This window comes from Scyliorhinus canicula, chromosome 18 (genome assembly GCF_902713615.1).
Source record: "Scyliorhinus canicula chromosome 18, sScyCan1.1, whole genome shotgun sequence".
NCBI classification, from domain to species: domain Eukaryota; kingdom Metazoa; phylum Chordata; class Chondrichthyes; order Carcharhiniformes; family Scyliorhinidae; genus Scyliorhinus; species Scyliorhinus canicula.
The window spans coordinates 48,444,406-48,468,735 of NC_052163.1; the positions used below are offsets into that span (position 1 = coordinate 48,444,406).

Sequence of the window (24,330 nt, forward strand, 5' to 3'; positions counted from 1 at the left end):
GCGAAAACCCACGCTGACACGGGGAGAACGTGCAGACTCCGGAGAAAACCCACGCAGACACGGGGAGAACGTGCAGAATCTGCACAGACAGTGAATTGAACCTGGATCCCTGGTGCTGTGAAGCAACAGTGCTAACCACCGTGTTACCATGCTTGAAGGCAAGAAAGCAGACGTCTCTTTCACGATTCCTGGAAAGTATATTTCTGCTTATAAATTTTACACTCATAATATGACTAACATCCCCAAAGAATTAAATGCAATTATCAAGATGTTATTTATAATCTTAATTGCTAAACTGTAAAAAATGATCACAGTCCTTTATTTTAGGGAATAAAATAGGCCATCAAACCCTCCAGATTTCTAATTAAATTCCTGGCTATTTTTCAGCTAAATAAGAAATGTCTTTGAGAGTGATAGAATTGAGAATGTTTGTTTGTTTGCGTTGTAATTAATTATTCTGTTTACACCTGATGCAAGCTTGCTAGTTCAGCCACAGCTCACATGCAGAAATATCCCAACTCCCAAAAAACTGACTTTCATTTGTAATTTTCCCCTCAACGCTGGCAAGACCGAGAAAAATAAATCTAAATTCTAAACATCTGAATTTATATGATATTGCTCATGCAAAACAGAATCTCCAAAGGGCATCAAGAGAAGACTGTTAAGACGTTTAGTTAAGCATACTGAATGCATGGAGAGAGCTTTTAGGCAGCTTTAGAAAGCAGAAAGAACTCTGAGTGCCATTCTGCTTATATCTCTTCACCAACAGGAAAACATGGCAATAATGTAATATGCAGCAGTATTCTGCCTCCACGCCTCTGCTCCCAGCCCAAAACACCTGTTTGATGAATAACTAATTAGTATTGCTGGTTGAAGGCACATGTGGCTCATTGTATATGCAGCAAATAGCTTTTGTTAATTTATTGGTTAGATTGTTAAATGTTGAATAATCAATCCATTTGGGGTCAGAAATTTTTCTGCTGACAGTTATTTTTCTTTCTGTCAGGTATCGATTACAAGACAACAACAATTCTGTTAGATGGGCGTCGGGTGAAATTACAACTCTGGTAAGTGCTTTGTAACTGTGCTGGGCAGGAGCAAATTTTTGTTTTTCGCCTCCAGTGTGAGGATTTGTTTCACACGTTTTATTTAGATTTGTACTGCCTAAGTGGAATGAAGAGATTTCCAAACATAGCAAGGGGAGCTGTTTTGAGAAGGAACCTTTTATAGCCGTCAAGCAGGAATTCTTCCATGCCTGGAATCTTGCAAATAAAAACCTCTTCATCGTGATGGGAAAATTCAACTGCAAGCAAAAACCAAATATTACAGGGGCAGCACATTGGCGCAGAGGTTACACTGCTGCCTCACAGCGCTGAGGACCCGGGTTCGATCCCACCCTCGGGTCATTCTCAGTGTGGAGTTTGTGCATTTCCCCCATGTCTGCGTGGGTCTCACCCCACAACCCAAAGATGTGCAGAGTAGGTGGGTTGGCCACCCTAAATTAGAAAAAAATATTTGGGTACTCTAAATTTAGAAAAAAAAATAACTATATGCTGAAACAGCAACTTCAAAATTCAGTATTAATGTCAAAAGATCCTCAATCACCACTATGCTCATATCTCTGTGCTCATTAAAGCTTTCCAGTTAAACCTTCCAAAAATAAATTAAATTCCACCTGATCTCCTGAAAAAACATTTTTTTAAATGTCCCACTAGTTTCTGAGGTCTTTTAACCTTTGCCGTAAATACTCTGAAATTCTTTCCTGTTCTTTGGAAGTGTGCTCTGTCCCAGGAACATGGGGCAGACTTTTTTTGGAATCTCCTGCAGGTACCCTAGAACACCAACATTTAAGTCTATCAGACTTTTCTAGATGCTCCAAAACATCCAGACTAAAGGCTATTGGAACACAATCTGAAAACTTTCAAGTGAATTGGCTCACAGATCCCCAGAGGGAGACCAGGAATTGAGTCAGTCCTACAGTGGATTGGAGTAAACCATTTGTTCAAAGGGATTAGAATTAAATTTGCAGTACATAAGCACAAAGGTAATTCTCCGCTCCAGCAGGAAAGCGGCACAATTCATAGAGGGCTGAGCCTGCCCTGATGATTTATCTAATCGGGGATTTTAAGACATTGTCAAAGTCGCTATCAAATGTCATAGTTGAGCAAAGGAGCAAATCTGTTATAGCACTCAGATTAATGGGAAAGAATCAGTCTGAGCCGCTTAAATAAAAAACGTCAAATGGGAATGTTCGACAAACGGGTAAAGACTAGAAAGTAACAAATCAGCGTGTTCAATGAAGCATGCACACTCTCCTGCCTCTCTCAAAGTTTGTTGAACGATGAGAAGCAAAATGAGGGGTGACTCATTCACATAAGAGCTTCTCGTGTTCCATTTAGTCAAGCCAAGTAGTTAAGAAGGTAATCTTGGTGTTCCTTTTAAAAGATAGTCGTTTATGCCAATTAACGAGAATCAAAACACTTTATATTGATGTAGAATCCGACGGAAGAGACCCAGGAACGTACGCCAGGATAGGACTGAACAAAGGTTTATTACAATATATACAAAATCACAAAGCTACAGCTCCTGTCCCCGAAGGGCCACTCTCTTCGACCTGCACCCAGGTTAGGGTTTTAGTACTGCAAAGTTTCTCTCTTGTTAAGGGGAAACCCCGGCCCCCAATTACTGGAGGGAGTTCGTACTCTGAAAGGGGGGAATTGTATAGAGCACAATGCTTGGCCCCCAAGGGGGGTCATAACAATTGAGAAACACTGAGAACATAGAAAAGAAAATCATTTGTTGTGTTCTAATCTCCTTTCTGCGGGAAGCTTAAGAAGGCCAGGCAGGCATTGAGCTGCTGTAAGGTTAAGGGGTCTTTTTGAAAAATACATAAAATAAGCCACAGATAAGGAAGCTTTTAAAACCCTCTCTCGATAACATGTGTGTCTTGAACTTGTAGCAGTGAATGAGGGAAAAATAAGCTTTTCACTTTCCCTTCTTGGCTTATTCTTATTCTATCCTTACCGCCACATGATTTCCGTCCCATCCTATGAATTTTATTCCTTGTGATTTAAAAAAAAAAAATATTTTCCTCATCTTTCAGCAAGTCACTGCCACATAAGAAGGGAGCAGTGCACTGAAGCAGTGGCATGCCACTGATGGATTATTACATTTGACGCTGAACTCCAGATGCTGAGTTGGAAAAGGCGAGTGGAGACTGCAGAGTTTGTTGAAAACCACAGAGAATAGGAAATATACATCTGAGGGTAGGGTGGAGGATGTAGAGAGCATTTTTAAAAATGTACAGTGATAAGTAAATAGAGCTCACAACTTGGGCTGCATAAAAAGAATAAAATGAAAACCATGAATTTGCCAGATTGGCAACAGTTCAACATATTTTAACAAAACAGAACGGAACTGACTTTGTACTGTAGGAAATATCTATAATTTAGTTTGTCGCCACCCAAACCATTGGATTGCATTACAAATTTGTTCTATTAGCTATCTGTTCTGTGATTTGGATGTTGACATTGGATTTGACTTTGGCTTAATGAAGGGTTCAACTGTGAGAATGTGAAGCCTGTACATGCAGCCAGTAATTGCATGATCAAATCTTACAATAATCATTTAATGATCCCCGTAAAGCAGTCAATGGCTGATTCCACATTGAGGTCTCGGAAGTTTGCAAACAAAGTTTTAGGGCGCCACATCATCATTTCTGTTCCTTGCAATATAATGATATGAAGCAGTATTTGTCAATTAAGCCATTCTTTCTCCTGAGTTCAAGATTTAATTGTTTATTTAAAAAAACAATATTGGTACACAGTCACACACAGCGGGTAGGGACTGAAAATGCTCCCAAAAGCTGATGACAGCAGTGGAAGTTTGCTTAAAGTAGAATTTGTGAGTTGCTAAATATTTGAAACTTATTTAATAAAATAATTTTTGAATTTTCTTTTGCAAGTAATTGAAATAAACCTAATTTCACAGAAACCAGAAGCATTCCTGTTTGTCACTAGATTGACAGCCATAATAGGTATAATAGGTTTAGGACAAGGTTCCTTTTAGAATACATTTGGATCTTGTATCTTTTATTTCTAATATAACATTTCAGTTCCTCCATATTGTCATTAACCTTTGGTAAATTTTATGCTGATGCATTTAATTTTTTTAGTGCAATTTTTATAACTGGCATTGTACTTCATTACTAACTTATTCATTGTTAATACAGCAAGAACCATTTTTAAATTAGAAATGCTGTATTTGCAAGTACAAGAAGTAGAATTTTCGTTTTGCAGGAAATGAAATGTCTTTTCACCCATGAAAGATCATGGAATTTAAAATGATTAGCTTATGAAATTCTTTGTATGAACATTACAGTATGTAGTTTACCTCCAGGTAGAACATATGAATTTTGATATTTATTTGGCTTCTGTATAAATGTAATTTTCTTGCTGAACTTTGCATTACTGGGTTTCTACATATCCCAGGTAACCAAATGCTTGTCAGTGTGTCTTTTCATAATTCTGTTGTTTCCTGATATTTAGGTTGATAAATTATAGAGCTTGAGGGAGGCTTGGATAGCCCTGATTTGTAGTAGCATTAACAATGTGCCTCTTGTAAGCAGTGTGGATGTTAACTGCAACTGATGTAACGGCTTAACGTTTCTTCTCCCATTTTACCTTGTTTTCTGCCACTCCCCATTGCTCTCATCTTTCATTCTGTCATTCAGCACATTAGAGGCAGTGCTATTTATGGAAGGTTATGAAGCAAGTGGCATGAAGGATATAGAGGTGTGAGGCATGTGGCAAGGAAAAATTGATGTTTTCCAAAATACTTCATTAGTATAATGTAACTATACAAGCATTGGGGTATTATCATGTGGTTATAACAGTAAAACGCATATGTTGTTACTTCCTCCCCCCCCCTCCCCCAAGAAAAAAAGGTTGAATCTTTGGTTTAACCATCCAAAATATATACAGCAAGAAAGGAAGTTGGGATCCGAGTTTCATTCATCAAGTACTAGCTGAAATGGAAGTGACTGCCATCTGCAACCTCTTCATTTTTCTCATGGGAGGAGAAATCAAAACGCTGCATTCCTGGATCGTATCTGGTTCACCACTCATCTTTCCTCCCACACCTCTGTTCAGATTTGACAACATTTATAACTTCCTCTTTATCCCCACTGTGTCCTTTATCCCCACAATTGACCTTACCAGAATGATCCCGGCCAGAAAGGGCAGCACGGTGGCTAGCACAGTTGCTTCACAAATCCAGGATCCCAAGTTTGATTCCTGGCTGGGTCACTGCCTGTGCGGAGTCTGCACGCCCTCCCTGTGTCTGCGTGGATTTCTTCCAGGTGCTCTGATTTCCTCCCACAGTCCAAAGATTTGCAGGTTAGCTGGATTGGCCATGATAAATTGCCCTTAGTGTCCAAAAAAAAAATGGTTAGGTGGGTTTACTTGCTTACAGGGATAGAGTGGAAGTGTGGGGTTAAATAGGGTTCTCTTTCCAAGGGCCGGTGCAGACTCGATGGGCTGAATGACCTCCTTCTGCACTTTAAATCTATGAAATCTGTTCCATTAGGTTGATCTCCTAATTTCCTATCCCTTTGTCCTTCCAGTTCCAAACTGCCCCTTCATGAAAAATGAAAAAAATGAAAATCGCTTATTGTCACGAGTGGGCTTCAATGAAGTTACTGTGTAAAGCCCCTGCATCCTTTGCTCTAGCTTTGTTCCCCTCCCACTTTCAAACTCCCACAATCATCTCACTAGATAAAAGCTTTCCTTCATCCCTCTGTATGGAATTGCTGTCCCATTTCCAACTTCCCTTCCCAGGTTCTGAAAGATAATGGGCGGGATTATCCGTTTCCTCATGCTGAAATCGGGAAACGGAATTGGGTTGATTCCATCCATAAGGTTCCAATGCCGAAATCATGGCAGGTGCTAATTTGATGCCAAATTGTGATTCTCCGTCACCTTGACTGCCACGTCAATGTGTACCGGAACGCACGTACTGTAAACACCATTTGCATATCATTAGTGGTCCCGACCCAGTATTCTCCGGGGTCTCCGTGATTGTCCTCCTCCGATGGACCGCGTTTCTGACGCCGTGGTTCACCTGTGCTTTCACAAATCGTGAAACCGGTGACTGGGGGGGGAGGGGCGGAAGAGGGGGACATGTGGATGCAGAGCTCACAGTGCCAACTGCGGCCACCATGTAGCCTGGTTCGGCACGGGGGATATGTATCATGCTAACATCAGCCTTTCACCCCCCCCACTAGACAATGGATATTGGAATTGAACCAGCAATGGTGGCCTTCCTGCTAGTCGCAGCAGCCCAGGGGGATGCACTGCTGCTGTACGAGCAGGCGCTGTAGGAAGAAGCTGCAGCAACGGAGTGTGCTGCAGCAGAGCAGACGACAACATGCTTGCCACAGAGGGACAGGTGGCAGATGCCCAGGTTGGAGAGCTGGCTGCCCAGCAGGCTGAGGAGGAGAAGGTGCCAAGGAGGCGCCGCATGAGGCCTTGTGTGTACCGGCACCGCCTGTCATTTGAGGACCTGCCGGACCTGGCATGGATTTGATGACTCTGGCTGAGCAGAGAGACAGTACGACATATCTGCCAGATAATAGCACACCTGGTACCACGGGGATATGTGGGAGGACACCCGCTCCCAGTGGCCATCAAGGTCATTGCAGGCGCCTAGTGGAGACCTGTCCGGGATCTCGCAGACCTCGGTGCACAGGTGCATCCGTGCTGTCATGGAGGTCCTACATGCCCAAGTGGCTCAATACAACCATTTCAATGTGGACCGAGAACACCAGAATGCCCGGGCAGCGGGGTTTGCCGCCATTACCGGGATGCTCCGAGTCCAAGAGGTGATCAACGGGATGCATATGCCCCTACAATCACCTCCAGATCAGTCTGAGGGGCTACAGTGTTCCGGCACCTCCCCTGCGGGAGTAACCGGCACGGGCCCCATCACCATCTCCTCCCTCGGGGTGCCCGATGCCCCCCCACCACCCTGGGCTACTCCACGCTCGTGGCCATGGAGCACAGGGAATGGACCCTCTGGAGCTGTGCCACCACCTTCTGGGTTTGTGTCACGTCAGCCAGTGACTGCACTATCTTCCCTTGGGACTGGGCCACCTCCATCTGGGTCTGTGCCATGTCTGCCAGCGCCTGTGCAATGCTGCCTATGTTCCTAGCCGTGGCCTGTTGTGACGGGGCCATGCTCAGCAGTGCGGTTGCAATCTCCACGTGGCTATGGGACATGGTCGCATGTGAGACGGCAACCCTGTCCTGGGCCTCGGCCAGCACCTGCACGCAATGCCCCAGGCCATGGACATGCTGATCCATAGCTGAAACCGTCGCTCCCAATGCTTTCACCGCGGATGCTACCATGCGGTGCTGGCCTGGGTGACACGCATTGTCAGCACCACCTCCTGCTGCTGGACATGGTTGGACTCCTCCAATTGCACCTGCAGGTGCTGGTTGCTCGCCGACAACCCCTGGTGCAATTCCTGGCTCTGCGACAGCATCTCCACTGCAGATGGGACTGTTTGTTCCAGAAGCTCAAGACCTGTCTGGATGGCAGCTAGTTCCTCGGGTCGGACTGTCCTCCGACTATCCACCCCTCGGGTATACCTGCTGTACTGGATCAACTGTGTGGTGCGCATCAGATAGTGACAAAGGAGCCCAACTGAGGTGAGTGTCTCTTGGTGGAGGGAGTTGGAGAGATGTGCCGGATCATCACTGTCATCCTCCGTCCCGAGCACGGGGGTCTCCTGAGTCTCAGGCGGAGCGCTAGTGTCCGAGGTGCTTTCATCGTTGATGCACGGCTCACGGGAGGGCTCTGGCTGTGGCACTGGCTGGGGGTGGGGTCAGCAGATGGACCCGCCCCATCCCTAGCAAGTCCTGTAAGACCAAGACGAGATGCATGATTAAACTGGGGGGGGGGGGGGGGGGATGGGGGGGGGAATGGGGGGGGGGAATGGGGGGGAATGGGGGGGAATGGGGGGGGGGAATGGGGGGGGGGGAATGGGGGGTGGTGGTGTTGGGATGAGGGTAATGTGTAGGTGAGGGTAACGATGGGGTGAGGGTGGTATGGGTGTGGAGTTGCGCGGGGAGTGGTTGACACACCTGTCATGGGGAACCCCAACAAAGCGAGTTCTCACTTCCTTGCCGACGGCCAAGCTCCACCATAGCAACCTCCCGTTCCTCAGGGCCACTAACCACATCTAGGGCCCTCTGCTCGGCTATGGTGTGGGGCCTCAGGTCCGGCGGTCCTGCTCCCGGCGGTAGTGCGCAGCCTTCACCTGGGGGGAGGGGGAAACAGAAAACAACAGTCTGACTCATGCAGCCCAGAGGCTGGGCAGCTAATGGCCTCAGTGGCCAGGCCACCCGGCCATGGTGGCCGGTATGGGTGCCGGTACTTGGTGCAGGGCGGGGATTCGACCGCCCTCTGGTTTAGTTGGGGGGGGGGGGGGGGGGGTGCGCGTGCGCGCGTGTTAGTGCCAGGGCACAGTGCTGCTTACGCACTCTAGTCACCCTGAGGAGGTGGTGCAGTTTTTCCGGCACTGCTGGCTGGTCTGGACGGTGTTGCGGGTGGAACTGACCACCGCTGCCACCTGCGCCCAGGCATGGCGAACAGCGGTAGCTTGCAGCCTCCTTCCTGGGCCAGGGTTCAGGGTCATTCTCCCTTCCTCCACGGCGTCCTGGCCCAGGAAGGAGGATATCCAGCTGAGCACCAGTAAAACGGGGTGCCGCTCTCCTCGCTGCCATCTTGATGGTTGGGATGGTGTGTGTGTGGGGAGTTAAGTGAGTATATGCGGCTGCAGCTTGTCAGCCTCCTGAGTGTCAATTGCAGAACCAGTGAATCTGGCACCATTTCTCATGAGAATTTATTGTGTTCCCAGGAGGTATGTAGAAGATAGGGTTCCAGCGCAGTTGGAAAAGAGGAAGGAACTCCAGGCGAGTTTTGACCGACGACCTACCAGGAAGATGGTACGCCAATTGAGGCGAGCAAGGGGGCAGTTTACAAGCATGGAAAGAAGGCGGGTCAGCTCCGTCGGGAGGCTGCGGCAAGGGAAATTGTCCAGATGCGGGACAGGGCAGGGAAGTTGGTGGTAGCTCCAGATCAGATTAACAAAGTCTTTAAGGATTTCTATGCGAGGTTGTACAGGTCAGAGCCACCTTGGGAGGCTGGGAAATGCAGGAATTTCTAGATGGGCTGGAGTACCTGAGGTTAGGGGAAGGAGACAGGGCTACATTAGAGGGGGCAATAGTGGAGCAGGAGACAAAAGATGCGATTGGGAGAATGCAGTCAGGGGAGGTGGCAGGGCTGGATGGGTTTCCGGTGGAATATTATAAAAAATTCAAAAATAAGCTGGTACCACTGATGGTGGGGATGTTTGAGGAGGCGATAGGGAAGGAAGTGTTACCACAAACTTTGGGGCAGACATCGATTTCCCTGTTACTTAAGAAAGATAAGGATCCGATGGAGTGTGGGTCGTATAGGCTCATATTAGTTTTAAACGTGGACACAAAGATATTGGCAAAGGTACTGGCAGATAGGCTAGAGGAGTGCCTCCCGAAGGTGACGGGTAAAGATCAGACTGGGATTGTGAGAGGGAGGCAGCTCTTTTTGAACATTAGGAGGATACTGAACGTGGTTATGGTATCGGCGGAGAGGAAGGAAACTGGTGTTGTCCTTCTGCACTGTAAATTCTATGATTCTGTGAGGTGGTTGTGGCATTGGACGCCAAGAAAGCGTTTGACCGGGTAGAATGGAAGTACTTGATGGCAGTTCTAGAGCGGTTTGGAATTGGACCCAGATTTGTAGACTGGGTAAAGCTTTTATATAAGGAGCCAAGGGCCAGCGTCCGAACAAATAACATTGGTGGGCAGCACGGTAGCACAAGTAGATAGCCACTGTGGCTTCACAGTGCCAGGGTCCCAGGTTCGATTCCCCGCTGGGTCACTGTCTGTGCGGAGACTGCACATTCTCACCATGTGTGAGTGGGTTTCCTCCGGGTGCTCCGGTTTCCTCCCACAGACCAAAGACATGCAGGTTAAGGTGGATTGGCCATGATAAATTGCCCTTAGTGACCAAAAAGGTTAGATCGGGTTATTGGGTTACGGGGATAGGGTGTAAGTGGGTCGGTGCAGACTCGATGGGCCAAATGGCCTCCTTCTGCACTGGATGTTCTATGAGCGAAGTATGGGCTGGAGCAGGGGGAAATATTTAGATACATGCAGGTTCGAGACTTTGCCAGAAAGGAGATACAGAGTTTCCCAGTAGAGCCGGCTTCCACATTGCTGGAGGAGGTGCTGACGACAGGTAGACTGGAGAAGAGGTAGTATCGGCGGTTTACGGGGCTATTTTGGAGGAGGAGAAGGCGCCACTAGAAGGGATCAAGGTAAAGTGGGAGGAAGAGTTGGGAGAGGGTATGGAGGAGGGATTCTGGTGTGAGGTGCTGTGGAGGGTGAATGCCTCTCCCTCGTATGCGAGGTTGGGGCTTATACAGCTGAAGGAGGTATATAGAGCGCACCTTACAAGGGCGAGGATGAGCCAGCCCTTTGAGGAGGTAGAAGGTGTATGTGTACGTTGGGGGTGGGGGAGCCCGCAAACAACGTTCATATGCTTTGGTCCTGTCCAAAGCTGGAGGATTACTGGAAGGAGGAGTTTCGGGTAATCTCTAAAGTGGTGCATGTGAAACTGGACCCGGGCCCTCGGGAGGCCATATTCGAGGTGTCGGACCAGCCGGGGTTGGACGCGTGCGGAGGCAGATGTTGTAGCCTTCGCCTTGTTGATCGCCCGAAGGCGGATCCGGTTAGGGTGGAGATCAATCTCTCCACCCTGTGCCCTGGCGTGGCGGGGGGACCTGCTGGAATTCTTAACACTTGAAAAGCTCAAATTTGAACTGAGGGGAAGGTTGGAGGGGTTCTACAATTCATGGGCATTATTCATTTTAATACACTTTCGAGAATTGGATCACATCGAACATTGGGGGGTTGGGGGCTGAGAGGGTTGGGGGGTGAAGGACTGTATGTGTTAATGATGACTATGGATGATTCCTGATTCCTTTTTGTCATTTGTTTTGTTTAACATGTGGGCTAATGTTTTGGGGTTTTGTGGGAGGATGTTATTGATGTGGGGATTGACATTACATCACATTCGTTACTGATTATTGTTTATTGTTGGGTGTAAATTTGGGAAAAAATGTGAAAAAGGAGGAGAATTAAAAAAATGTTTAAAAAAAGAATATATTGTGTTCCACGTGGCACTGGTCCAGATGCAGTGGCAGTTTTGCTGTCGTGAAAATCCACAAATTCTGATTTGGTGTCAACACTTAGAAATGGAGAGTCCCGCTGAATATCTTTCTCAGCATTTCGAGTTTACTTGGCTTCTGTGTGCCATTCACGCTATTGGAACTGCTCAATACCGCCAGGAATGTTCTGAAATACTGCAACACAATATCCCTTCTCTGCCTTTTTGCAGTTTTTAATATCAACTATTTCTAATGCTTCCGCATTTTAAATATTATGGTTTAAATTTTAGCCTTGGAATGCGTTCCGTACACGTTTGTTGGTTTGAGGCTGGGAAATCTGGAAGAACGGATTTCCTGAATAACTTACAATTTTTAACTGCAGAACTCCTTTAAACAATTTTTAACTGCAGAACTCCTTTAAACATTTTTCTGTTGTTTTTGACCCACAGTCAGCCAGACTGACAGGCTAGAAGCCTATTGATGGTGAAACTTACATCATAGTGCCACAGCCAAGGTGTCCTTGGCAAGAGGTACTGGGAGTAGGGGGTGCCGATAGGTAACAGGAAATGTTTTGACAGCAGATTTCACGTCATGAAAGTTTTACCTTGGAGAACTAAGACACTTTGTTAACTTATTTAAATCAACATTCCACTGCACAATTAGGAGCCTGGCTTTTCAGTTGCCGTGCAGGTTTTCTGAGGCTACTTCACTCCTCCCGTCATAGAAAAAAAATGATTTAATCATCCAAGATATGTGTACAGTAAGAAAGTAAGTTGTTCACTCCTTGTGGGCCAGCAGGCCCAGCCCCTCAAGGAAGCCTTTGGCCTCCCCTCTGCCGATCACATCCTTTGTCTCCATCCTGTCACGATCGCAGATCTTCCACTTCTGTCCCTTTCCATGCTTTGATGCCTCTTGGAGTGACTAACATCCCTGCCCCACCCCAAATTCTGATTTTGTTTTCACTCCCCTTCCTGATCTCTGACCTCTGCCAGGTGACTAGCTGCCAGGTGGAAAATTAAATGAAAAAATTTAATGTCCTGGCCTTGCTGATTTTTACTGTGCCCTCCCTGTATCCCAGATGGGAGCCTATAAAACCTCCTTATCCCTAGTGCCATCTAAACTCTCACACCACCAGACTTAATTTTGCCATACTGTTCGCGCCGCTCTATTCTACAAAATAGCTTCTCCTCCAGAACCGTGTTACCTTGATCCTATCCCACACAAAGTTGCACTTGCCTGTCATGTCATCCTTGCTGATCTTCATTCACTCCTTGTATGCCGGGGGCGGTGGCAGTGTAATGGAGGGCTCTCCAGACCGGTCCAGGCACTGGAACTTCACCTCTAGCTCGACTAGCGCACCCGTTGATGTATATACTTGGTTGGTATTTGTGCCTTCCACACTGACATCCTCACTCACCTCCTGAGTGGGTACCCTTTGTCCCTGAGGAACCATCCCTCCATCCGCTGCTCTCCCTCATTAATGGCTGAGATCTGCAAGAGTCCCAAGATGTAACTGTCATGAATGTTCCCAGGGAAACAGGCACACCTCTGCATAATGCACATCACGTGGTCACAGACAATATGATGAGGGAGTGGTATCCTTAGCAGTTCACAAACGGTAGCATGGGGAGCGCAGAGTCACGTGGGTGCAGTCAATGACACTCTGCAACTGGCGCATGCTCACTATGTGGATGAAGCCCCTTGCCCTGGCATCCTGGCTCGCCTGGTCCCAGTCTAAGTTGATGTACATCTGGACCCTCTCAAATAGCACTGCAAGATTCTATGATGTGTGATACCCTCTGAGGGCTGTAATGGTGGGATCCACAGACCGGTCCAGTGACCTCCCTGACTCACATGTGTGCAACAGCGTGGGAGATACCACACAGGACTGAAATGATGGGCTGGAATAGAAGTTCAGATCAGCAGTGACTTTATGGCAACAGTTATTGGGTGACCTCCCAGTCAATGAGGTGGCATCACATGGCACAGGTGGGCCACCATCCCCCACACAGATGCAGCTTTCTCCGGCAGTGGCCTGCGAACATTTGGAGGTAGGAAGTTCTATGCTGGTATACTGGTGGCCAGTAGTATCTTATCTGAGGCTTTGCCATCTGTGGCTCTGCTCCCATAAGATTAGCGGGCCCTGCCTCCCTCTCCTCTGCCGGGCCTTGTCCCTGGCTGCATGCAGCAGCATGCCAATGTTGCTACCCAATAGCAATCAGAAGAATGCCCAGCTCGACTAGCTCCATGATTCTCCTGAATCAAAAACTGAAAGGAAGAGAACATCAAAGTGAGAGATGAGGAATGCTGACAAGGCCCTGACCCGCAGCCTTCTTAGGATCTGAAGCATCCTCAACCTCCCCTCTGTGCCTTTCCAATGGGCATCACTCCCTCTCCTGTCACAAAATTGCCACTTTCCCACACTTGCTCATCTTGACTCCACCTGAATGAAGTGCTTCAACCCTTGAGAGCCTCAGTGGGCCATGTGACTCAGCAAAGGGTGAGGAATGTGCCAAGGGTGAGGAGTGAGGGCAGTTGAGTGCATTGAATGGTGTTCTAACCTCGTGGCAGTATGTGACGCTGCCACCATTGTGTCCTGAATGGGGTGACTGATGAACGTATTCACCATAGCACCTTGCATTGCAGGGCCACATCTGTATCACGTCTCTCTTGAAAACATGAGTACAGTATTAACCTCGGAAGTTCAAATCTTGGGGGCTAGGCTTCTAACATTTTGATGGAAAGAATGCAAGGGCTGCCAGAGATTTGAACCTGGCATTATTCATATTTTAAGCTGTCACGTTACCACTAGACCAACATATTTGAGTCAACTATCGGGCACCAATCAGTGGCACACTAATGCACTGTAATGCTGACTAAATTGGCACAATTGACTCCTTAACTAATGGAGCTAATTAGGCAACCGGCATCCCCTTGGAAGGCGAGGCACATCTGATGCATGTGAAGGCTGCAATTTAAAGTCAGCTTTATCCTTATTTCCCCAGCTCTCATGGGCTGTGGATTAAACGAGCCTTCCAATTTTAACAGCCATCCACCCATACACCATCTATGACAGTCTGGCCTCCATAACCAGTGACCTAACCTGCATACAGTTCATGTTGTCAGGCTTCGAAGTTCATTCTTGTAGGGGTTAATTCTTTTTTTTCCAACATTTTTATTAAAGTTTTCATTTGATGAAACACAAAACAAACACATCCATGCATACAGAATACCATTTACAAACCCCTATCCTTTGGTTGGGGGGGAGGGGATTAAAAAACCCCATACCATAAACCGTCCGACCCACTGACTGTCTTTTGTCTTTAGAAATTGGTCACAAAGGTCACTGCGTCCAGCAGGCCTGGTCCAGGACCCACTCAAGACAGTCACCAATCCCGCACCCAAAATGAGAAACAAAAAAGTCCTTAGTCCCAGTCAGATCCCTGACCACACCCCTCCCCCCATAAACCTGAAAAAAACTTTGCAGAGACAGGTCTCTTAACCCCTCCCCGGGCACTAAACAAATAAGCTAGGCTCACTGAACCTAGCCCAAACAGGTCCAACAAGCCATGTAATTCCCGTTCACTAGCTGAAACTTTACAGCTAGCAACAGTAACCACCCCCACCCTATCCTGGGTGTACGATCAAAGAAAAAAATGACACTACCCAACCTGTTCCAGCAAGGGGTGAGTTACCAAAGTCCAGCAACCTTGCAATACTTGAAGTCCCCCAGGCGTCATTTATTCTCCATACTGTTAACCTGACCACAACCCCCCCTGCCAACCGCAGCCCCCTCAATCCCAAACATATACCAGCGACAAGCTTCAAATATCTCAAACCGACATCTCTCAACGGTCCCCATTAAAGTTCCAATCAAATCCATTCAATGAAGCACAAGTTCATGCTACTTGACAAAAACCTCCACCTCCTCCGACATATTGAAAAAATGATCTTTCAACCGAAAAGTAACTCTCAGCCTCACCAGGTACACCACTCCAAACCTGACTCCACTCCTGAATAGCGCTGACTTGGCCTTATTAAAAGCTGCATAACGCTTCGCCAATTCTGCTCCGATATCTTGCTATATTCTGAAGATGCTTCTTTCAAGTCCCGATTCACTTTGGGTCATTGCAGAACCCTCTCCTTCTGCAGGAAGCTGTGGAATCCAATCACCAATGCCTGCGGTGGCTCATTCGTCCGAGACTTCTGCTGGAGTACTCAGGAGATGCGATCCAACTCTGGAGGGGACAATCGCCAAATCCCCCCCCCCTCAAAAGCTTGCCAAACATCTGAGAATAGTACATTTGGCTTTGGGCCACCCCCTCCGATAACCCCACAATTCTTGAGATTTAGTCTCCTCGACAGATTTTCCAAGTCATCGACCTTTGCTTGCAGAGCCTTGTTCCTCTCCTCCACCAGCAACCTCTCAGCTTCCAATGAGATGATTCAATCACCATGTCGTGACAAGGCTACCTCCACACCGTTCAGCACCTCTCCATGCTCCTTCACCGTCTCTAAAGCTTTTCCCAGCTTCTCCCGAATCGGGGCAAGTGCCTCTTCAATCGACCGCTTAAAGGTTTCCATTATAACTCTCCTGCTTCTCGAAGTGCTTTGCAAACTGTTTTTCAAACTCCTGCGCCATCACCCAGTCAGTGTTTCCACCGTGATATGGGCGTCCACACCCAGGGTCGAGTCCACTGCCTTCCCGCCTGCTGACCTTTGCAAGCTTACTGTTTCAGTCGAAGGCTTGCCACCCATAGAATTCTTCTTACTGCTGTTGTACCTGCTAAATATCAGATGCTTTCGACCAGTTTACTTAGTCAAATGTTTTACCCATGTGTCCTTAGTTGCAAAATGGATAAACAACAAACACAAGTAAAGGTTCAATAAATGTATTAATAATAATACTATTAACCCTTAAATTACCCACATAAAACAAGAGGACACCCCAGATTCAAGTATACTGCCCATAAGGTGGCTTGGTAAGCTATGATCTAATTGCTGGAATTCCTCTGGCCCGACTTCACAAAAGTGGGTCTCGCTGGCGGTCTCTTCCTTGCTTCCTCAGTAGAGTGCAATGACCTTTGATGGGTGATTGGTGAAACAGGCCCAGACATGTTTCTGTGTGTCTGTGTATTCGACTGTGGTCAAGTCTGGCCTGCCCGAGGTTTGACTCTGTTGGATTTTAATATGCCCAATTCTTTAATTTAGCATATCCATTTTAATCGGCCTTAAAACTAGCCCCTAATTATATTACCACACCACCAACCTTCTTCATAGACTTCGACATATTTTCGCTGACAAATTCCTTATCCCATACGACGGGCCAGCTTTGATGACCTAAATCCCCGGAAACTGGGTTAAAAAGTCCAAAAAAGAAAGATCATTGCGCGAGCCACCTTATCTGCTACCTTCTTCGACTTGTCGCCACCGGAGGTTCAGGGGTTAATTCTGACTGCACAGGTCATCTTCACTGTGTGATGATGTTCAGCCCTCGTGAGGATGGGAACAGCCCCTTGTCAGAGTCTCTCACTCTGCCTTTGCAGCCTGGCATCTCACAGGACCCCACCTAGGAACCTCACAGTCTCCCCCTGTGCTGTCCCTGTGAATTAATTTGCTCCTAGCCACTTTGCAGCTGCCATGCTAGAAGGACAATCCCTCAGTGGTGATATCGTCACAAGCCCAGGAAAGGAGGACATGAGAAGCACTGCCTGCAAACTAGCCACCAGACGCCTTTTAAATGAAGGGCAACGTTTCCTTTAGTCTTTAGCCCCGAGTTGAACTTATCTGAGTCCCCCCCTCCCCCCACTATCCTCTCTGATGCCGCCCTTTGTAATTGGCATCCTGGAGCCTGCTGGCTAACTGAACACTCACCTCCGAATCTACAATTCTACCACTGTGCGGCAGCAGCCGAGCGAGTAAGGGGATGGATCCAGGAGCCAGCAGCCGAGTGGGTGCGTGCGGAGGAGGCCTCCTGCATGGGGACCTCCCTCCGGGCCCTCGCCACGGCAGCACTCCCATCCCCACCCAAAAAACATACCAGCAGCCCAGTGGTGACAGCCACCCTCCAATCCTGGAACCAACTGCGGCAGCAATTTGGCCTGACCAAAATGTCGGACAAGGCTCCCATCTGCAACAACCATAGGTTCACACCAGCACTGACTGACGCCACCTTCAAAAGGTGGCGGCAGGACGGGGGGACACTGACAGTCAGGGACCTATACACGGACGACAGGATCGCAACACTGGACGAACTGACAGAGAAATTTCGGCTAGCTGGGGGAAACGAGCTACGGTACCTGCAGCTCAAAAGCTTCCTACGAAAGGAGACAAGGACGTACCCACAACCGCCACGACAGACACTACTGGAAGACCTACTGGACGCAAGTATCCTAGAGAAAGGGAACTGTAGCGACAAGTATGACCGACTGGTAGAAAGGGACGACACCTTACTGGACGCAACAAGAATGAAATGGGAGGACGACCTGGGGATTGAGATAGGGTGGGGACTCTGGAGCGAAGCACTGCATAGGGTCAACTCCACCTCCACGAGCGCAAGGCTCAGCCTGACGCAACTAAAAGTGGTACATAGAGCCCACTTAACAAGAACCCGTATGAGTAGGTTCTTCCCAGAGGTGGAGGACAGCTGTGAACGGTGCCAAAGAGGCCCGGCCTACCACGCCCACATGTTCTGGTCTTGCCCCAGACTTGTGGAGTACTGGACAGCCTTCTTCGAGGCTATGTCCAAAGTGGTGGGGGTGACAATGGAGCCATGCCCGATAGTGGCGGTCTTCGGGGTTTCAGACCAGCCAGATCTATTCCTGGGGAGGAGGGCGGACGCCCTTGCCTTTGCCTCCCTGATCGCCCGCCGTAGAATCCTGTTTGGCTGGCGGTCAGCAGCACCGCCCAGAGCTGCAGACTGGCTGTCCGACCTCTCGGAATCTCTCCAAATGGAGAAAATCTAATTCGCCATCCGAGGGTCAGACGACGGCTTCCACAGAACGTGGGAGCCATTCATGCAATTGTTCCGGGACCTGTTTGTGGCCAACGTACAAGAGGAAGAATAGTCGGGTGACCAAGAATCAGGGGAAAATGGACGGGAATCGGGGGAAGGTAGCCGGGGGGGGGGGGGCGGGTTCGTTATGGGGGTTTGATGGCTAGCTAAGGCCCAAAACCAAACTGTAAATAAATGCCTATAAACATGTGCCTCGGCCATATTGGGGAATGTAAAATATGTATGCCGGCTAAAGGGGGTGGCCACAGTTGTTATTATGAAGATGCTTACCTGTAAATATACATGTTAATTTTTGCGTGTTTTTTTTTCTCTCTAATAATTTGTAATTTGTTGGATATAAAATATGAAAACTCAATAAAAAACATTTTTTTAAAAAAAATGATATGTTAATGTGTTTAAATGAGGCTCACAACCTTCCGTGGCGGGAACCTCATTACACCCCCAATGAGGGATGCATGATCTTGTCGGTGAGAATCACATTTCCCGATTCTCGCTGTATTTTGCACCCGCATCGCCATTTTCATTGCCAGCTAACTCGGGCTGAATATTTATGTCGAAGGGTGTTGTGGGCTCGAGACGTTAACTGTGTTTTTCTCTCCACAGATATTGCCAGACCTGCTGAGTTTATCCAACATTTTCTGTTTTAACCTTATAATCGTTACTGTGCATGCTCGCATGGAATTGGTTCTTATGCTTATTGTCTTTAAAACTACAGTACTGAATTAGCACCGTGGAAGTGCAGCTGTGGGAAAGTTCTGCCTGGCAAAAGGATGCATCCTTAACCCCATGCCAATGTTCTATGTTGTGGACATTTTATAGTTTTGGCAGCTCCCTAGCCTTCACCTTTGCTATGATTAACTGGAGAATGGCTGCAACAGAAATTGAACAGCAAATTGGGAACAAAATGTGTTTTTTCTTTGCGAGGTGCTTGGCATAAGCTTTCAAATCCTTTAATTTTTACACTGTCTTTCCACTGCACTTCCTACCCCTGACCACTGCAATCCTCATCTCAATGTTGGACCAGGAAAACACCATTGTTTCTAGCATTAAATGTTGCTCAAGCACTAGAATAAGAAATATACTGTGTGATATATTTTCTGTTGTTTATTTTTCTAATCAACCTGTATACCCAACATTATTTCACGTAGAACATGACAAAAATCACAAGTGCAAGCAGAAGACAGCAGAGTGAATCCTGAAGGATTTGTTGATTCTCAGCACTTAAATTACACCGGCTCTCCAATGTAGCCTTAACGCAATATTAAGCCAAGATTTAATTTACCCATAGTTATTTTCTCTACTCTAACTTCAGATAAACACCACTGACTGCTGAGATGATTCTCCACAGGCAGTAGATAATTAGTGACTTGTGACCTCTCTCTTGCTGGTTATAACTAGAGAGAATCATTTTCTCGGGCCAGGTAATGCACTGTGCACCTGTGAGCAGAAGCCAAATGCTGTGCCTTTGATTTCCTATCATATGCAATTAAAAGGATGGAGGGAGCAGTTTTTCCTAATTCATTGTGATTCTGAATCCATTTCTATTTCTCAATGAACAAAAGGACAGATATTTTCCTGTTCCTGAAACAAATGATTCATCCAGGCACAGTAGAAAATAATGTAAGGAATGTACTTAATATTGTTTGTTGACTTAAATGATGCAAAATCAGACTGGTTCAATTCAGGACATGAGACTTGCCCCTGTATTTTACTCTATCTCAAGATAGATTTTAATTTTGTTGTCATGCTTTATAGCATGATCTTCAGATACAGTCATTATCACCATCCTCAAAAAAAAAAACCTTTTTCCCTCTGTTCTTGCAAATTGCTTCCCCACTGAATCTTCTATTCTTCTCAGAAGTCCTTGAAGGAACTGGGATATCCCAAATCGAAATTCTTCTTTCCTACAGCTCCACACCTTGAGTCTCTGCAATCTATTTCTGCTGGTGCCACAGCATTGAAACAGTCCTAATCAAACTTACAAATGGTATTCTCTGTGCTTATCATGCTGATGCACTACTCCCCTCATTTTTACCCTTAACCTGGCAATCCTCCTCCAAGGTTGCCCCTCCATTGTCCAGCTGAGTGTGACAGCCTGATCTTGCTTATCCATTCATAGCCAGAAATTACTTTTCCTCCTAACCCATTACCTTTGAACTTCTCCAAGGATCCGTCCTTGGCCTCTTCTGTTTTCTCAGCTCCATGTTCCTCTTGGCGCCATCATTCAAAGACATAGGGTGGGATTCTCCGACCCCCCGGGGCCGGCGTCAATCCCGCCCCCGCCGTATCCCGTATTCTCTGCCCCCCGAGATTTCGCGGGGGCGGGAATCGCGCTGGTCGGCGGGCCCCCACGGCGATTCTCCGGCCCCGCGGCCTCTCCCACTGGCGGGAATCAAAGCACCGACCTGACCGGCAGGATTGGCGGCGCTGGCGGGGTCCTTGGGGGGGGGGGGGGGGTGGGTGCGTGGTCCGATCTGACCCCGGGGGGTGCCCCCACGGTGGTCTGGCCCTGCGATCGGGGCCCACCGATCGGCGGGCGGGCCTGTGCTGTGGGGGCACTCTTTTTTTTTCCGCCGCCGCCATGGCCTTCACCATGGCAAAGGCGGAAGAGTCCCCTGCGCATGCGCCGGTATGGTGTCAGCAGCGGCTGACGCTCCGGCACATGCGCGAACCTACGCCGGCCAGCGAAATCCTTTCGGCCCCGGCTGGCGTGGCGTCAAAGGCCGTTCACGCCAGCTGGCGGAGTGGGAACCACTCCAGCGCGGGCCTAGCCCCTCAATGAGGGGCGGCCCGATGCCGGAGTGGTTCACGCCACTCCGACACGCCGGGACCCCCCGCCCGCCGGGTATGGGAGAATCCCGGCCATGGTGTCAAGTTTTACATATATACAGATAACACCCTCTACTTCTACCACCTCTCCCAAACCCCTCCACTCGCTGTTGTCAGACAGCTTGTCTGACATCCAGTTCTGAATGAGATATTTCTTCAACCTAAATGGTGGGAAGACCAGAACTCTAGTGGTGCTGCCACAATCTCTATACAGTATCTGCTCATTCTATTCCACTACCCCGCCCCCCAGCTGCTATCTTATTCTTTCTTTCACCTCTGTATTTAAGCCCATATCCAACCCTCGTTCAACACATCTTCCCAGACCCTCATTCATGTCCTTGTCATCTTTAAATCATCTATTGTAAATCACTCTTTGTCCCCTTTACCCATTATCCTTACGCTCACTAGTTGGCTCGCTGTTTCCCAATGTCTCGAATTTAAAATTTTCTATATGGAATTTAACTACTTTCAAGATCCCAACCCACTCATTGTCTGTAGCCTTCTCCAGTCCTATAACTCTGGGAACTCTGCATTTCTTTCCATTATTGCCTCATTATTGGGTTGCCATCAAGGTCCCACACTCTGGAATTCCCTCCTAAATTCCCCCTGCGTCTCCAATTCCCTCTCCTTTCAAAGTGCTCCTAAAACTCTGTAATGAGCTTTTATTCATTTAGCTTATATCTCCTGCTTTTTATGCCATAATCATTATTTTTCTGATTATACTTCTGTGAAGTGCCAGAGCATGCTTTTATATGTTAATTTTTAAAATTTTAATTGTTAGCAAAGACTGCGAAAACTGGTCCCAATTATTTCATGCAGTCTTGCAGTCCCCACAATACTTCAGTTTTGAAATGGAAAATCTTTCATAATCATTGTCAAAATGCTTTCACCAGTCCAAAAATATTGAGATCAGGATGCTGGAGCCATCTTGCATTGAACCGTCATGCACTTGCAAGTTTGTCCTTGCAAAGTCTCTGCATGTAATTCTGTTTTATTTTCTGATGATGGCAATGTTCTTTCTTTTGGTTTTGGTTTTGGTATTGCTTCCAAACTCTGGAATATTTCATGTTTTGCTGTTTCATTTTATCTTCAGGGATACATCTGGGCAGGGCAGGTTCTGCACCATCTTCCGTTCCTACTCTCGAGGTGCCCAGGTAAAGAGAAAGACTATTTTGAACTGAAATATATGTATTCTTTAACATGTTTTTACAAGCCAAACCTGAGGGCAGTCATTTTATCTAAAGAATGTGCTTCTAGACATCCACAAACATTAGATAAATAAATAATTTTGAAATGGAAGACAGAAGTGCAGATAATCATTTCTGAGAAATACAGCCTCAATTCAAAAAGGTTTGTTGTGCCGGCCTTATGAAGAGTAATTATACAAATGTGCATGCAAATCAACTGTCAAAACACTCAGGACAAAAATGTTTCCTTTGTTTTTTCAAAAAAGTGTGTTTTAAACTTTGAGTGATGACATTATTTATGTGATGCGTCTACGGTTGGCAAATGACTGGAATGCCCTTAAGTTCTCCAGTATGTACTTGCGCTGCATGGGTCTCTGCCTGATAAATTAAGGGGAATATAAATTTAGAAACTTGAGGATGCCGGTGGTAAATGAACATTAATTTATTCAATTATTTGCAGAGTTCTGCTCAAAGCAGCATATCGCTCCCAGTACAGTTCTTGCTGGGAGAACTAACCACACCAGGCCCTGGTTTGGGCTAGCTTTTAGATTGGTACATAACGGGGCAGCACGTTGGCGCAGTGGTTAGTTAGCATTGCTCCCTCACGGCGCTGAGGTCCCAGGTTCTATCCCGGCTCTGGGTCACTGTCCGTGTGGAGTTTGCACTTTCTCACCATGTTTGCGTGGGTTTAGCCCCCACAACCCAAAAATGTGCAGGGTAGGTGAATTTTTACAGAATTTACAGTGCAGAAGGAGGCCATTTGGCCCATCGAGTCTGCACTGGCTCTTGGAAAGAGCACCCTACCCAAGGTCAACACCTCCACCCTATTCCCATAACCCAGTAACCCCACCCAACACTAAGGGCAATTTTGGACACTAAGGGCAATTTATCATGGCCAATCCACCTAACCTGCACATCTTTGGACTGTGGGAGGAAACCGGAGCACCCGGAGGAAACCCACGCACACACGGGGAGGATGTGCAGACTCCGCACAGACAGTGACCCAAGCCGGAATCGAACCTGGGACCCTGGAGCTGTGAAGCAATTGTGCTATTCACAATGCTACCGTGCTGCCCTATTGGCCTATTGGCCACACTAAATTGCCCCTTAATTGGAAAAAATGAATTGGGTACTCTAAATTTATTTAAAAAAAGATTGGTGCATAACAATTCCCAGGCAAGTCGCCTCCGTCTTCTATCTGGAGAGCGAGCGCTCCACGAGTTCCACAGGAGGATCAATGATGGTTTATGTCGTGGTCCTCGTGAGGGTTATCACAATAAATTAACAGAAATTAGTTCTTCCTGGCTAGCATACCTAATAGCCCATTTTCCAAGCTGAGCACCAGCTTGATTAATGCAATAATGTAAATTTCAATTGAAATAATGGTGTATCTGTTCATTTATCACTATTTTAGATGAATTATGATGTTTACAGTGTAGCTCCTAGATATACAGTATTATTAGTTGACATGAACTGTTTCATTGAAGATTTACTGTTGCTATTCAATGATAGTCCAATGGAAAAAGCGAATGTTCCAGTTTTAGAAAAAGAATCATCTTTATCCTGTTCGGTTTTTTTGGGAAGACAATATATTTTTATTGTCATAATATTTAATTACATTTGTGGCTCTTCTGTTCTCTGTCATCTGATTGCAATTTACAATTCAAATACTGATTTCTTAGAGGAGGAGGTCTTGTGACAGAGTGGGCAGCGTTCCTGCTTCTGAGCCAGATGGTTCTGGGCTTAGATTCAACCCTGGCACTTGATGCCCAAGGAAGGTGCATTCAAAACATGGCCAACAGGTTGAGTATCAACCTGAAAAATCCTTCCAACACTCCAATGGCTGACAGTAAGAGTGGCAACCATGCCACTCCTAGTCCTGGACCATGTCCTTCCTGGTTAACCATGCTTGATGCGGAGTGGTGCCCCTTCAACTATAAGTCTCTGGAAACAGGCGAGCGACCTGTTCTCATAAAAAATTGATTATTGGAATAAACAGCCTTGTCTCAGTATCGCATGAACTC

General features: G+C 47.0%; 1 protein-coding gene across 1 annotated transcript in view; it reads left to right on the top strand.

Moving 5' to 3' along the window:
• The window catches only part of LOC119952860 (ras-related protein Rab-40B), an 84,985-nt gene that overhangs the window by 47,965 nt on the left and 12,690 nt on the right, over nucleotides 1–24,330 (top strand). The window contains exons 2-3 of the mRNA XM_038776425.1: nucleotides 1,007–1,067; nucleotides 22,213–22,273. Coding sequence (XP_038632353.1) covers nucleotides 1,007–1,067; nucleotides 22,213–22,273 — 122 coding nt within the window. The remainder of the gene's footprint in view (nucleotides 1–1,006; nucleotides 1,068–22,212; nucleotides 22,274–24,330) is intronic.